This window comes from Rhinolophus hipposideros (genome assembly GCF_964194185.1).
Source record: "Rhinolophus hipposideros genome assembly, chromosome: 10".
In the NCBI taxonomy this organism is placed as follows: Eukaryota; Metazoa; Chordata; class Mammalia; order Chiroptera; family Rhinolophidae; genus Rhinolophus; species Rhinolophus hipposideros.
In genome coordinates, this window is record NC_138056.1 from 33,070,253 (window position 1) to 33,087,937 (window position 17,685).

The window sequence follows — 17,685 nt, forward strand, 5'->3', positions numbered from 1 at the left end:
GAGGTAAGGTCAGAGTTAAGCAGGGGCCAGAGCACACACAGCCTCTGGATTTTATTCTGAGTAATGGAAGCTACTATAAGAGAAACAGAACTAGAATTAAGAATCTATTATATTGCTCAACAATTATTTTATTTTTTTCACTAATATATTCACTTAGTTAAAAGCATGTATCTTATTTATCCTACAAGAGAATTCTTATGCATATAGAATGCAATATATGTTTTCCCTTCCCCTTTTTATACAAATGGAAGCATACAAAACTCTGACAATTCCTGTTCTGACAATTGTCAGGAACTCTGACAATTAAGTTCCCAAACTTGTCGCAACGCTGTTGCTAATGTTTTTTGATATCAGAGGGATTATTCATTACGAATTTGTACCAACTGGACAAACAGTTAACCAACTTGACTATACAGAAGTGCTGAAAAGACTACGTGAAAAAGTTAGACAACCTGAACTTTTCACCAACATTTCATGGCTCTTGCATCACGACAATGCACTAGCTCACAGGTCACTGTCTGTGATGGAGTTTTTAGCCAGTAAACAAATAACTGTATTGGAACACCCTCCCTCCTCACCTGATCTGGCCCCCAATGACTTCTTTCTTTACCTGAAGATAAAGGAAATATTGAAAGGAAGCTATTTTGATGACATTCAGGACATCAAAGGTAATACGACGACAGCTCTGATGACCATTACAGAAAAAGAGTTCCAAAATTGCTCTGCAAGGTGGACTAGGCGTTGGCGTCAGTGCATAGCTTCCCAAGGGGAGTACTTCGAAGGTGACCATAGTGATATTCAGCAATGAGTATGTAGCATTTTTTCTAGGATTAGTTCGTGAACTTAATTGTCTGACCTTGTATTAAACCCACTATGCTACATATTTTGTTTTATTTGACAATGAATTTTAGAGATCTTTCCATATCAGTTTATAGAACTTCTTTCTCTTATGAGGTAGCTGTGTAGGATTCCATATTATGCCTGTACCATAATCTACTGATCCACTGCTCTACTGATAGATATGTAGTTTTTAAATTTTCCTATGACAATCAATGCTGTAAATAAGCCCATATCTAACCCCATTCACACATGAGTAAATCCACAGAATATATTCCTAGAAATAAAAGCACTGTGAAAATACTGTATCAGAGAGTATACACATATTTATAATCCTGCTAGACATAACCAAATTATCCTCCATTGGGTAACTCTACTCATGAAGACTCCAACCAGCAATGTGTTAAGTGCCAATTTCCTCATAGTTGAGACTATCTATGGAAAAGATAAGCAAACTTTCGGATTTCTGCCAATTTAATAAATACAAAATGATGTACTGGTCTAGTTTTAACATGCATTTCCATTATCATGAGGTTTAGCATCATTCCACATGCTGTAGAGCCATCTTTACTTCTCTTTATGTGAACTATCTACTTATATCCTTTCTCCATTATTCCAATGAGTTGTTAGTCCTTTTTTTAATCAAATTTTTCCTATAAAAATCTTACCAAATAAGAGTTCTTTACAAATTAAGGAAATTATACCACTATATTATGACTTGTAATATTTCTTCTCTGCATATATTTTTGTTGTCTTTTGATTCTGCTTAGTGATTTTTGCTATGCAAAAATTCTTTACTTACGGTCAAACTCATTAATCTTTTCGTTTATGGCTTCTGGATTTTGATTATAATTAGATTGACCTTCCCCACATTCTGCCATATTTCATTCTATTTCATCTTCATTTCCTTCTAGTACATTTATAGTTTCATTAATACAGTTTGTTTTTTTATCATGGTATACACTAAGAGTAATGGTTCCAACTTCACTTCTGTTCAGATGGCTAACCAATTCTTTCAATATGTTATTAAATAGCTTGTTTCCCCAACTGATTTGACATACAACTGCTATGGTCTGAATGTTTGTGTCCTCCCCAAATTCACATACTAAACCCTTAACCCCCAAGGTGATGGGATTAGAGGCTGAGGCCTTCAGGAAGTCATGAGGGCACAGCCCTCGGGAAAGGCATTAGTACCCTTATATGATAAAAGAGGCTCCCGGGAGCTCCTTTGCCCTCTCCCACTATATAAGGACACAATATGAAGCCATGTCTATGAACCACAAAGAAGCCACCAGAATTAGCTAGTACCTTGATCTTGTACTTCCCAACCTCCAGAACTGTGAGAAATAAATTCTTGTTGTTTATAAGCCACTCGGTTTATGGTATTTTTGTTACAGCAACCCAAAGGGACAAAGACAAGAGCCTTTAACATTCACTAAAATTTCTGTGTATGTTGTGGTCTATTTCTGAATTTTATTCTGCTCCACTAATCTACAAATCATGTGCCAGCAATTATTCTAATTACAGAAGTTTACAGAATGTTTTAATATCTTGTAAGGCTGGTTCGACCTCACTGCAAAATTGTTTCAGTGTTTCTGGATAAGGTTGTATGTTTATTCTTCCATAAGAACAAGAGAAATCAGCTTGTATAGGTTTTTAAAAAGTCTTAGCATTTTTATGGGGATTGAGTTAAAATTATAGAGAAAACGGACAATTTTATTTTCAGTTTCCCTATTCAAGACATGGTATGACTTGGCAGAGAAAGAAAAATCTTATATGATCTCACTTATACCGTGTTTCCCCGAAGATAAGACTGGTTCTTATATTAATTTTTGCCCCAAAAGACACATTAGGGCTTACGTTCAGGGGATGTCATCCTGAAAAATCATGCTAGGGCTTATTTTCCGGTTAGGTCTTATTTTCAGGGAAACATGGTATGTGGAATCTAAATTACAGAATAAATGAGCAAACTAAACAGAAATAGTCTCAAAGATATAGACAAAAAACTGACGGTTGCTAGATGGTGGGGGGGGGGGATGAGGGAGAAGGTGAGGGGATTAGAAAACACAAATTGGTAGCCATAGTATTGCCATGGGGATATGAAAGACAGTTTGGGGAATATAATCAATAATGTTGTAAAGATTTTGTAGGGTATCCGATGGATACTTGTCTTATTAGGGAGACCACCTCAGGGATGGTGTAGATGCCTGATCACTACAGTGTGCACCTGAAGCTGAATAATATTGAATGTCAACTATACTTTAATATATATATAATACACGCATATGTGTGTGTGTATATATACACACACACACACACACATATGGTCACAGGATGTGGAGTACAGCATGAGGAACTGAGTCAGTGGAACTGCAACAGCCATATACGATGTCAGAGGGGTAGTAGATTGGGGGGGGTTATCACTTTGTGAGGGGTATAAATATCTAACTATTACATTGTTTTGTATACCTGAAACTAAAAAAAAAAAAAAAAAAAAAAAAAAAAAAAAAAAAAGAACATGGTATGATTTTCAATTTATTTAAATCACCTGTTATGTTCTTCAGGGTTTTTTAAAAACTTTTTCATATAAATCCCATACATTAGTTTTTTCCTATGTATTTTATCTTCTGTATTGTTTACTATTATAAATGAAGCCCTTTGTTCCATTATATTCTGAAAATAAATTTATCAGAACTGACTGCAGAAGAGAAAAAAATCTAAACAGCCAGATTTGCACTGAAGAAATAAAGTTGTAAAAAGGCCACGACTCTGTGTCAGCTGTCCTCTGCCCCCTCCAAGAGGGACAAGGCCCAGTGGTTTCGTAGGGAAAATGTGACTGCTCCTGTGCATGTGGCCTGTCTGGGTGAGTCAGCACATTTTAACAACTACTTTACACACAGAAAGTTAAAGAGTTTTAAGATGCCATCTATACAACATCATTACAAACAAAAATAAAGTATTTTTTATAGTTACAAATAAAATGCATTAACCACAACAGCAAGAAAATACTACATTAAATAGCAGGTACATGTATAGTATGGTTATAGCACATCGGTTTGAAATAGTACATGGCATAAAATGGTAATAAAATGGAAAAATATGTAACACAATAGTGGTAAGTTCCCAGAAATTTTCATTGAAATAAAGTATCTACAAAATTAAAAAACGAAAAATAAGAAGTTGGGGTGAAATTTAGAAGTTTGATAGCATAGTGCTTTCACAGCGGTGTTTGGGAACATCCACATTCATGCACTGGTTAGGGAGACAAGCTGGCAGCACTAACACCATCTAGGGCGTAACCTTTATGACCCAGGGAGTCCACTGCTAGAAATTTATCTTATTATTGGACTCTCAAACATGTAAAAAGGTTTTTAATAGTTTGTATTTTCATTTGCAGCATTGTTTCTAATATAAAAAATTAAAACAATTTATGGACTTTCTTACATTGGATATATGAGCCATTAAAAAAATGTTAAGGGGCCGGCCCGGTGGCTCAGGTGGTTGGAGCTCCATGCTCCTAACTCCGAAGGCTGCCGGTTCAATTCCCACATGGGTCAGTGGGCTCTCAACCACAAGGTTGCCAGTTCAACTCCTTGATTCCTGCAAGGGATGGTGGGCTCCACCCCCTGCAACTAAGATTGAACATGGTACCTTAAGCTGATCTGCCTCCCAGATGGCTCAGTTGGTTGGAGCGCATCCTCTCAATCACAAGGTTGCTGGTTCCACTCCCACAAGGGATGGGGGGCTGCGTCCTACAACTAGCAACGGCAACTGGACCTGGAGCTGAGGTGCGCTCTCCACAACTAAGACTGAAAGGACAACAACTTGAAGCTGAACAGCACCCTCCACAACTAAGATTGAAAGGACAACAACTTGACTTGGGAAAAAAAGTCCTGGAAGTACACACTGTTCCCCAATATCCCCTTTCCCAAAATAATCTTAAAAAAAAAAATGTTGAATGTTAATAAAGAATTGTCTCTAAGAAAAATTGATGAGTGATGAAAGCCAACTACAAAAAGATATGTATCATGTACTCCAATTAGAGTATGCATTTTTTTGTAAGACTATACATACACACAAACATATATTATTTATATGTCTATGTATATAGTTATATACATATAATTCTTATTTCTCATTTTGCAAATGAGGAAAGTGAACTTCAGAGAGTGAAAGTAACAGGCCCAGGATTATATAGCTGGTAATTTGTAAAGCTAGCATTCAAACATAAGTCAATCTGCTTCTAAAGCCTACGTTTAAATTAGATTTTTCATTGTGTATTAATTATTTACTACATTTAGCTCAGAATTAGGTAACTGAGGAAATAAACTAAAATTTGATACAATCAAAGAGATAGAAATGATAATGGAATAAACTAACATTTATAAAATGATGAAATTTAATTCACTTTTTTTAAAAAATAAAGAAAAAACAATTTTATCTGTATAATAGTCAAAAGCATAAAGAAGGCATCTGAGTTTCTTCAACAAGTAGAAATTAATTATGAGAGGGTAATAACACGATTAAATGCCACCCAAAGTTAAATTAACTCTGAGAAATGATATGGCCTCCACAGGAACTTTGTGAACTGAAACAATATTAAGAAAGGAATGGAGGAAAGGAGGCAGAAGGAAGGGATGGATGGAGAAGGGAAAGAAGTGGGGAAGGAATACATTTTTAACTATAAGCCCCTTCTTGAAAAATAAATCTCTTCTATGTACTACGTAATATGATACAGAAGATAGTGTTGTTGATAATGAAGGTTGTATACCTAATGGAGATAAAAGCAAACAAAAACAATGGTAATAAAACTTAGGAAAGCATTATTTCATACATTTTTTAAATGACATATTTAAAAATTTCGTGAACATATTCTAATATGGCACACAGAAATTATATGACCTATATATAAAAAATGGTGTGAATTAAAATGTAACTAATGGATTCCATCCCAATGGTGCTTACTCATTCTATTTTAACATAATGGTGCTCAAAGTGTAGTCGGTTAAGGGCACAAAACTAAGAATAAAAACCCTTAGATTTGTTTATTTAATGGCCTGTTTTGTTTTTAACATTTTTTTATTAGTTTCAGGTGCACAAAACAATGTAATAGTTAGACATTTATCATTTATATCCCTCACACAGTGACAAACCCCTCCCCCATCCACTACCCCTCTGACACCTCACACAGCCATTACATTTCCAGTCTCTATTCCTAATGCTGTACTCCGCTTCTCGTAACTATATATGTATATAAAATTGTGTTGACACTCATTATTGTTCAGGTTCAGCTTCAGGTGTACAGTGCAGTGATCAAGCATCTATATCATCCCTGAGGTGGTCTCCCTAATGAGACAAGTGTCCATCGGATACCCTACAAAATCTTTACATTATTGATTACATTCCCCAAACTGACTGTCGTAACCCTGTGGCGATTTTGTGGTTACTGACTATGCTTTCTAATCCCCTTACCTTCCCTCTTATCCCAACCTCCCTCCCATCTAGCAACCCTCAGGTTTTCCTCTATGTCTCTGAGACTGTTTCTGATTAGTTCATTCATTTATTCTTTTCTTTAGATTCCACATATAAGTGAGATCATATGGTATTTGTCTTTCTCTGTCTGACTTATTTCATTTAACATAATGTTCTCTACGTCCATCCATATTGTTGCAAATGGTAAGATTTCATTCTTCTTTATGGCTGCGTAATACTCCACTGTATAAATGTACTACAGTTTCTTAATCCAGTCGTCTACCGATGGGCATTTTGGTTGTTTCCATGTCTTGGCTATTGTGTATGGTGCTACAATAAACATAGGGGTGCATAAATTTTTTTGAATTAGAGTTTTGGATTTCTCCAGATAGGTAACTAGGAATGGACTAGGAGTGGAATTGCTGGATTATAAGGTAGTTCCATTTTCAGATTTTTGAGATACCTCCATATTGTTTTCCATAGTGGCTGCACCAATCTTAAGTCCCACCAACAGTGCACAAGGGTTCCCTTTTCTCCACATCCTCGCCAGCACTTGTTGTTTGTTGATTTATTGATGACAGCCATTTTGACTGGGGCGAGGCGGTATCTCTTTGGGTTTTTATTTGTATTTCTCTAACGATTAGTGAGGTTGAGCATTTTTTCTTGTATCTATTTGCCATCTGTATGTCCTTTTTAGAAAAATGTCTCTTCATATCCTCTGCCCATTTTTTAATTGGGTTGTTTGTTTTTTTGGAGTTGAGTATTTGATAAATTTGGGATATTAACCCCTTATTGGATATATCATTGGCAAATATCTTCTCCCATTTAGTAGGATCCCTTTTTGTTTTACTGATGGTTTCCTTTGTTGTGAAAAATCTTTTTAGTTTGATGTAATCCCACGTTTATTTTTCCTCTTACTTCCCTCCCCAAGGGGATATGTCAGTAAAAATCTTACTCCGGGTAATGTCTGTAAAGTTTCTTCCTATATTTTCTTCTAGGAATTTTATGGCTTCAGATCTTACATTTAAGTCTTGAATCCATATTGAATGTATTCTCATATATTGTGTAAGAAGGTGGTCCAGCTTCATTTTTTTGCATGTGTGTGTCCAGGTTTGCCAGCACCATTTATTGAATAGACTATCTTTACCCCACCGTAAGTTCTTGCTTCCACTGTCGTAGATTAAATGACCATATACGCAGGATTTATTTCTGGGCTCTCTATTCTGTTCCATTGATCTATGTGTCTGTTTTTATGCCAGTACCATGCTGTTTTGATTACTGTAGCCTTGTAGTATAATTTTACGTCAGATATCGTTATATCTCCCACTTTGTTCTTACTTCTCAAGATTGTAATGGCCTGTTTTAGGGCAAGTCAATTACGCTATTGGTTTCAAGTTTCCTCTGGTGTAAAATGAAGATAAACACTTAGCCTGCCTAGTTGTAGGAGTATTGCATAGCAATAATGAGACAACATGTTTGAAAGTAATCTATAAATTGTCAAGTGATATTTAAATATATAGTAGTATATTTTCTAAATCTGCAGCCATAGTATAATAAAGTATCCCAAAGTATTTAAAAATATGAAAGCTCTACTGTGTTTCCCCGAAAATAAGACCTTACCAGACAATAAGTCCTAGCATGATTTTTCAGGCTGACATCCCCTGAACATAAGCCCTAATGCTTCTTTTAAAGCAAAAATTAATATGAGACCTGGTCTTATTTTCGGGGAAACACAGTGTCTTATTTAGTATTTTTAATTACAGAAAATTTTAACCTGAATCTGCATGAAGGAGTTAGAAATTGATACGTGTAATATTTTATGTTACAGTATATTTTTGAGAAACCGTAAATGCCAAGCAAAACTACTTATATATTGATAAGTTAAATGAAAGCATTTTAGGCAAAGTACTAAAGCAATATCCTCCCAACCTATTAATAAGCCCTTTTCTGACTTTGGCTGATTTAATGTCTTCAGTAAGAGCAATAAGTAGAACACTAATTAAAAATTATATGTTTTCCATGGTCATGTATTTTGTCTGCAAATATATAATATATATACTAAATTTCTATAATACTATTACAAATAAAAAATGAGAAGCAGACAGTGACTGTGTAAAAGGTCTATGAACCCAGTCAGATGTGTTCCATATACATAGAAATATTCATGATTACTTAATTTCTCAATGATTAACCTTATACTTGCGCCTTTTCAGTATTTTCAGTATCCAGGAGCACATTGAAAAACTAACCTCTAACTTACTTTCACTTAACAAATTCTTATATTATGCATATCAAAAAGCATTAAGAAAAGATGGCTCAAAGAAAGTCAATGATGGTGCTTTTTTTATAATAGCAAAAATCATAAAAGTTTAGAACCAGAAGGTTTAAAGAAGGCATTTTACAGATGAGGCTCAAAGAGATTCATCACTTGTCTAAAATTATATAGCTGGCTCCTGAGAAGCCAGGCAGGACTAGTGATTCCTAGATCAGTACATGCTTAATTTCTATACAACATATTAAGGAAAAATAAAATAAAACTCTGGGCATAATCTAACTATAAATATAAAGCAAAATTTCTCTAATGGTAACATATTTGCTTCACATATTTTAGACATACATATTAAATAAAATTTTTCCAGCACTTAGTACAAATATAAAAACTAACTATAAAAAAATTCTTAGTCTCACAGACAACAGTTTAGTGGTTACCAGATGGTAAACGGGGAGGTGGGTGGTAGAAGAGGGAAAAGGAGATCAAGATGGAAGGAGAACTGACTCTGGGTGGTGAACACACAATGCAATATATAAATGATGTATTACAGAAATGTACACTTGAAACCTACATAATTTTACTAACCATTGTCATCCCAATAAATTTAATTTTAAAATATCTTAGTCTCTGCTGTGCTAACATAAATAGCATACAAAAAAGCTAAGCACAAAGAACAGATAAAACCTAAGATTTAAAAAATGAAATCACCTATTTGTCTATAGTGGGAATCAGCAAAAACAGACACACACCGTCATAAACCGTTCATGACAGGTAATGCTTTGGCCAAAAGATATCAGAGCATCATATAAACTTCACTGTGCAACTCAGCTAAGTCACAAGTGAAACACTACTTTTAGGAAACAGGTATGGAAAATGAAAAGCCAATCTATATTATACTCCAAACAATATAAAAATCAGGCAAGAGATTTTTCAAAACAGAAAGGTTGTCAGATACTACTGCAATATCATGTTACACCCATGAAATAACCTTAGAGAAGTATCTTCTAAAATGGAGGTGAAAGGGGAATTATAAAAAACTGATATGTTTTAAATATGTGTTCTTGAAGTGAAAAAAGTGGGGAAAAATTCCCAAGCAAAGGTAAACACGTGGCAGAAATGATAATATTGCCTAAATTAGTGGACTAACTTCCAGTAAGGCAGAACAAACAGAAAACCTGAATTTTAAAGGTAACCGTGCCAATGTAGAGAGGGAGGGAAGAAAAAAGTGAAAAAAGTTCATGAGAGGAAAACCAAATTATACAAATTACACACACACACACACACACACACACAAACACACACACACAGTGTGAAAGATCGTCTTTGAAATAATCTGAGGTGGTATTAAGACTAATATTTAAACAATGTGTCTCATAAAGGGGTAGATAAATGAAGTCTTAAAAGAAAGCATATAAAATAAATTCTACCTTACAATATTAGCCCATATTTATCAATAACTTCTTCAAATTATTAATTTTTAACTAATTAACACAAACTAGAATAATAATTAAAAGTGTGCTTTGGTATGAGGTTTATCTGATACATTTGAAATTCACAGGAATCACAGTAAATCAAAAATATAGTCTAAGTAATATTCCTAGATAATCAAAGTTTAACTAAGCCGTATCACTGTAATTACTGATTTCAGTTTTAAAAAATATGTTGAACTACAGTACCAATCAGCTTTTCTTTTATCAGTATTCTGCCCCAAAGAGCAGCATCATAAAAGTCTTCCATGAAATAAAGCCAGAGTACATTAAATCAGCTATTATCACAATGATGACCCAAGAAAGGATTTCTATTACCTAAAGTCCACATGAAATGTACAATTCTGTAGCCTACGCTACTCACCTTGTCTTTGAAGATATGTGGATTTTGGTATATAAAATCACGATAACTTTCTGTTCGTACTTTGTCCTAGGATGGAGAGGGAAAACGTTATGTTTACAGAATAGTCTGAACAAACAAAAATTTTTTAGGAAGATATTTTCTATTTTATCACACATTCTTGTTTCCATAGCTATTTGTTGCCTGGAAAACCCCAAGCTTAATTTTGTTTTCCTAAAAGTAAACAAGAAGGAACAGAACTAGTAACAACACACACACAAAAAGTTTAAGAACATCACTGAAAGTCAAATGAAATCTAAGTTCTTAAAAATGTACACATTTCACCTTGACATGCATTATCATTAAGAGACTTCAACTGATAATTAAAGCTAACAGAAGATGAACAGGATATTTTGCTCCTTGGGCCAAGAATCTAGAGCCTGACTCCCTGCATTAGTTATATTAAAAATCAAAGAAAAAAAAAAGATAGATAAAAGTTACAGTTACATATGAAAAATGAAGCTAAATTGAGTATAGCTTTTCTCAGAAAGCCATTTGTCAGCACCTATCTAATTTATAATACTGTTTTGTTTCTACAAGTGTCTGTAGTAGGAAATGATGCTTAAAAACCTGTAAGTTTACAAGTAAATCATTTGAGCCCTGTAGCCCACGTTTATGAGACTTCCACACTCCGGAGTCTCAGGACCAAGGCAGTCACTGAACGCTAATATTTACGTTGGTTCCTAAGCAGAGATGATTCCCTTTTAAATCACCTCAGTTGAGACACAGAGGGAGGGCTCTGCTGCCAACTGACTAAAATGAGTATGACAAAACATCTCAGACTGGGAATTCTACTTTTGGGTTTCATACTAGGTAAAAAGGAAAATAGTACACCAAATGCTGTGATATAAAATTTATACAATCCATACCTGCTCCCAAAATGTTTTTATGCCAATATTTGGATTTAAAAAATATAAAAAGGAAGTCTTAAATTAAAAGACAAGTCGTTTTACTTAATTACTAGATCTAAACAAGGGGTATTCCATAATTAATTCCATGCTTTCAGATAGAATTATTTCTAATGGCTTTACAAACAAAATTTCAAATCAGGCTTATTAAATCTTTCCCGGAAAGATTTTAAGAAAGTAATTCTTAAGTAATTTTTTAAGTACAAAAAAAATCTAATGTTTAAATAAATTCACACATATTAACTAATTTTTAAACTGTCTTTTTAAAAAACAACATAGTATTTCATACATTTTTACCACTTTTATACTCTTCTTACACCATAACCAGTGATTTTTGCTGACACAACAAAACCTACAAGAGACGAACATCAGTCAAGAAGGCAGTCGCTCAGAAAGCTCCCACCGATCACACTGCCTCACCACAGCTCCAACTTAATCACAAACATTCCAGCTCCTGTCCTAAGTTCATGCACTGCTGCTCGGCTCGACTATAATCCTTCATCTGGGCTTTTCCTACATATCCATCTGTTTTTGTTCATATGATCACCCTGGTGCAATGAAATTCAAAGTACACCAAACAGTGCATTGGACCTAGCAGAGTTTCAATTTAGTAACTGAATTTTTCAAAGAAAAATCCATTAAACACGAAAATGCAAGAAAATAAAACAATAGCCCTCATAACCATTTCTAAAAATTTTTTTCTAGCAAAAGATTAACACTTCAATACAAAATAAGGTAATAAACAGAAAAAAATTATCATTGTACCAACCTATTAAAACTGAAAAACACAGAATAAAATCAGAGCTTCAATATTAAAAAGCAAGATAATCTTTTAAGACTAGAAAAGGGTCATTGAATTATGCCTACGAATATAAAAAAATTTTAAGAATGAGACTAAACACAACAGAAAAGTTATATACTATAAAGTTTACATATACTACAAATAACAGTATGTTTTAAATGTATAGGCTCATGAAAGTGAACAGAATGCATGAGTCAGCAGCAGATTCAACGAAGAGAATACAGTGAAGAAAACTTATTTAATGGTACTATGAGCTAAGATAAATGTCCATCACCAGGATGAAGGATGTTTTTCTTAGGAAAAAAGAGTGATGCACTTCAGACGTGTAAGATTAGTCAACAATGACTCTAAAGTGGCATAAGATTTCAAAGTTCATGTAATCTATCCCTCTATCGATTGTATCTCCGGAATTCAAAAAATTACCTGCATCTTAACTCCAGGAAATAAAATCACAACCTAAGATCACACACTTCATTTACAATATAATTCCAACATATGCCAAAGTGGTGTCACTAAAATATCTAAGATTAAGCAACAAAAAAAACCCCAAATAATATTCCTATAAAAGCAAGGCCAATTCTAAGCATAAAAATAAGTCCTGTATATATGGCTGCTCGATTTAAACTATTTCTAAATATCAGGTGAAATTCTGGCAGTAGCACAACCTTGAACAGATTATGTATGCTAAGAATTGTTTTGATAAGAAACAAGAAATACTGCTTGATATAAGGTACTTTTCCTCTTCATGCACAGTACATGCCTTAGCAAAATATAAAATGGAGAAATAGCTCTTTTTGAATGGAACATATCCATATTTCCTATGAACATTTAATCAAGTCATCTCCAAGGAGAGGTAATCACATTATGCAACAGCTATGGAGGATTATATTAATAAGGATTCTTAGAATGATTCTCTAAAAGGGGAAAGATAGCACTGAAAACTTCAAACTGAAACTTCTTAAATCTATATGTACATCACAAGGACTTAAAGATATATGATCAGGTGTGAAGATCCTTTAGTTATTGATATACAGCTACAAGTGTCCAGAACACAGACTTGGAAATAAGTATTCGACCAGGATTTCCAAGATGACTGTACTGAGGACACTCACATATACTATCTACTGGGAGTCTCAACCTTATCTGCCTGACAAATGCAACACAATTTCCATACCAAAGGCATTAAAGGGTCATGACATTTAAATTGATGGGGTGATTTAAACTGACAAACATGGGCTTAGATTAAGTTCTTTAAAGAAAATATTCTAGACACAATAAAATTAATTTTAACAAAGAAAACAGAGTAAGTCAATTTCTTTTAAACAAATTCACCCTGGACTTAAAATAATTTATTACTTATAATAAGATAACTGTTATCTGTAATGCTATGTCATTACCCAAGTGACAACAAAAAGAACCACCGTGACATGTCATTAGTAAAGAAATGAAATGGTACTGCTTTAAAAGACCTCAAGTAATTATAATTACTATTAATCAGCAAACCTGCACTCTTTGATCCTGCAAAACTGAATGAAAAAAATATATACATATTATTAAATATCCCTGGTTATTTTTAAATACATATGTTTCAGGGAAGTATAGTCTTAGGGCTTCCATAAAATAAAACAGTCTTTTGAGGAAGGATTTAGGAATTTTTGGTTTGTTTTAAGAAAAGGTAGCAGCATCTAAAATTCACAGAGACAAACATCTAAAATTTTCAATAATTTTTACGTTCCAACATTTGTATTACTCTAGTCATTTTCAGTTTTACTGAATTAAAACATTACATCTTACTATTTTACAATCTATACATAATAAAATATAAAACTACCATTATAAAAATTAAAACCAACCAAACTTAAATACCTGATTTGACCAATTTAGAAAATTCTTCTAATATCAATGATTTCAAATGTAATAAAGTTATGCCATAATAATTGTGAGAATTATTTATAATTAAACTTTGTACCAAAGAATTATTATTTGCCCAAATTGAAGTCAGTATTCCTATTTAAAACACTAACATTATTAATTTCCTTTGTACATTAAAAGTAAACATACGATTTGTTTCTATTTAATAGGTGATCTTGAGAAGACTAAAATCATCAGTTGTTCTCTACAACATTCTATTTAAAGCAAAAGTAATTTCATAATAAGGATTAATAATGATGTTAAATAGAATTTAACATCATTATTGACATCATTATTTAACATCAGAATGACTTTGGTGCTTCTGTAATCTTTTGAACCCCAAATGAGCTATCAAGCACCAAAGTGATTTAAAAGTCAGCTCTCAAAAAAAAAAAAAAGCAGTCCTTCACCACAGGTATTAAAAACCTGTTTTATTTTATTTTTCCTTTAGTATGGATATGGCGCATCTGTGCTCTTTTCTAACCTTTAGCATTTCTTCATGTATCCCATAATGCCCGTATGAGCTGAAATAAACACCATCCTCATCCTCCTGGAGGTCTGCAATAGTTGACGAGCCGGTTCTGACATCTGCGTTCATCACAAAATCCTGAGCAAATTGTCTGTAATCAATTTGAAATACACCCTTGAGACAGGTTTATTGGACCATGAAAGAGGGAAAAGCTAGAGGTTGAGGAAGAGGAAGGGGGAGGGAGTGGAGTGTGAAGTGATGATGAACCTTCTAAATCACATTCTATCTTAAGCAACTGAAAGCTCCCCCTGCTGGATCTTACTTAAGCAATGGCATGCTCAAACCCAGTTGTAAGCATTCCTTCTGTAAGACAAAAGCACTGCCAACTGCAGATTACAGCTGTTTGTATCTTTCAACTGAATAAAATAAACACATTACCTTTATTCAACTTTATTATTTCTCATATTCCAAAATCTTATCATAGCAGCTGAATCAATGTAGTAATCTATTTCAACACTATTAATATTCTTTAAAACCTTATTATCTCCTGGAAGGGTTACACGGGCAGAAGGTGGACTCAAATTGAGAATTATTTACATATACCAACACCATCCACTCCAGCTCTAAAACTCAGTTCCCTCTCTGATCACAACATATTAGGAATCTACAAGTATGCCTGGGAGAGAAGGGCAAAGAGGCAGGCAATAGAGTCTGTGATTATTAGGTTACCCTGCATAAAATCTCAGAAACAGGGAAGGGAAACTATAATCAGCTCTACTATCCTTCCTGCTGAATATTCTGGTAAACCATCAAACCGAGGGTACTCAGGCACTAGCAACCAACTTACAAATCCAACAGATAAAATAGAGGTATACTTGGTAGAAATGCAGAATCTCAGGACCTACCCCAGATCTCCTGAATCAGAAACTACAGTTTAATAAGATCCCCAGGTGATTCACATGCACATAAAATTCTGAGAACTAAGCCAGTAGAATGCTAATTCATTAGAGAAAACCACGCTATGCATCTGGTTTTCTCATTAAACAATATTTGTCATAATTATATTTTGATTCTTTAAACACAAAAATTCCAATCCTATTTCCCCCAAAACTAAAAAATATTAATCTCTCCACTTTAAAAGCCTAAGAGAGGAAAAATAAAATGGAGAAATCTATTAGAAACAGGGTAATCCGAAGGAAGGCAGTATGAAAGAACAAAAATATGTAAGAGGACAACACTCCCCAGAACAATTACTATTTGTATAAAAGTAATTATAAAGAAGCACATTAGAATAGGTAAAACTACAGAAGTTTATGTTAATCAATTTTATCCACAATGTATAAAAATGTTGTGTATCTTTAATATTACTAAAATTAAATGTCTACATTGTGCTTTCCAGTATATGAAATGTTTTAGCATATTCCATCTAGTTACTAGTTGTATTATTTTGGAGTCTAAACAATTAATTTTCTATAAAATTGATAAATTACTTCATTCTTTGCAGATCCTCACGCATTCTAGCTAACGCAGCTTCAGCAGACAGTGCCCTGGCTTCCATATGTTTCAATTTTTCAACAACAGAGGTATTTTCACTGAGTCCATTGGGGTATGAGAATGGGACTGACACCGGTTCATACAGATCTTCTACATCTAAAGAAATAAATGGACATTATTACCAGGCCATCTTATAACAATGAAGTACATATAAATATGTTACGAATAAATATCTACTAAGTGACCATTATGCAGCCAACTGAAAAAAATTAGTAAAGGCACTTTACATAAATATATATTATCCAAACTGTTTCAATTTGAATTTAAAGACCATGCTGTTAGTCTAAGTTTTTCATTAGTTGGCTAAATTGAACATATATGTAAGCATCAATTATACAAAACCAAACCCAGGAAGAAACAAGAAGTAGAAGGAAAAAACTAGTATTTATTGATCACCAGGTATTTTTCAAGTACATTCATTACATCTCATTTCATCCTCAAAACAAACCTGAAATGTAAATGTCTGTTCCTATTTTAATGGATGGTAAAAATAAATTTCAGAGAAATCAAGCGACTAGAGATTCAGAGAAATCAAGCCAAAGTCATACAGCTGTTAAATGAAGGAACTACGTAAGATTCAAACTCATGCCTGCCTTGATCACTTGGTTGTGGTCGTGTCTGCAGGACTTCACTGAAAAGTTAACATCTCCTCTGTAGGTAATACATTTCTTGGGGGAGACATTTTAACTATGCAAATCCTATTCCGCTTTAAATTTTTGTCCACAAGTACTCCTCAAAACTGTCAAGGTCATCAAAAACAGGAAAGCCTAAGAAACTCATAGTCAAGAGGGGCTTATGGAGACATGACAATGAAATGTATTGTGGTATCCTGGATGAGATCTTGGAACAGGAAAGGAACAATTGGGAAAAACTAATAAAATTTGAGTGAATAAAATGGAGTTTACCTTTTTTTGTAAGTATGTTATAATACTTGAAACATGTTCCACAAAGGATATGTTCATCTTACCAAATTGAAGTAAAAGGTCATCTTCTAGTACCGGCTTCAAATACTCTTCTTTGTCCCAAGGCACTGGATTGTATATGGAATTCATGTACTCAACGGTAGGATTCTGGATGTAAAATTAATTGCATGTTTTTTCATTGCATATAATCACAAAATTCCCCTAGCAAAAACTAGGAAAATTAAACAATAAAGGAAATCATGTCTACATTACACAAAATCTCTATTTAAAAAGTCTATGTTCACCTGTCATTTCATTTACTTAATTGGATCAATGGTTTCAATACACATTTTTACACTGTTTGGATCTAGAGGAAATGGCAATATAAGCACTCATTTGAATAGAACAGAAAAAGAACAAAGCATTTGAAAAGTAAAACAGAGCACCACAGTACTTGAAATGACACTAGAAATTATTTCTGACTTTATAGAAAGACTATGTTTCCCTTTATCTGATTCTGAATTACTTTTTCACACAACATTGATTCCTCTTAGCAGTTAAAAATGACACTGATTAAGCATAGTATGTATCTATTTATTTGGTGCTGTGTGTTATGGCAGTTTCTAAAGTCCATGATTCCCCCAATATGATCTGCCAAACTTAAAACAGTT

At 33.7% G+C, this 17,685-nt stretch overlaps 1 protein-coding gene across 4 annotated transcripts in view; it reads right to left on the reverse strand.

Moving 5' to 3' along the window:
* Positions 1-17,685, reverse strand: part of PRMT3 (protein arginine methyltransferase 3) — a 123,162-nt gene that overhangs the window by 99,326 nt on the left and 6,151 nt on the right. For all 4 annotated transcript variants that reach the window (XM_081064925.1, XM_081064927.1, XM_081064928.1 and 1 more), the window contains 4 exons: positions 17,080-17,182; positions 16,049-16,208; positions 14,574-14,709; positions 10,433-10,498 (listed from right to left, as the gene is read on the reverse strand). In XM_081064925.1, the coding sequence (XP_080921051.1) occupies positions 10,433-10,498; positions 14,574-14,709; positions 16,049-16,208; positions 17,080-17,182 (465 nt within the window). The remainder of the gene's footprint in view (positions 1-10,432; positions 10,499-14,573; positions 14,710-16,048; positions 16,209-17,079; positions 17,183-17,685) is intronic.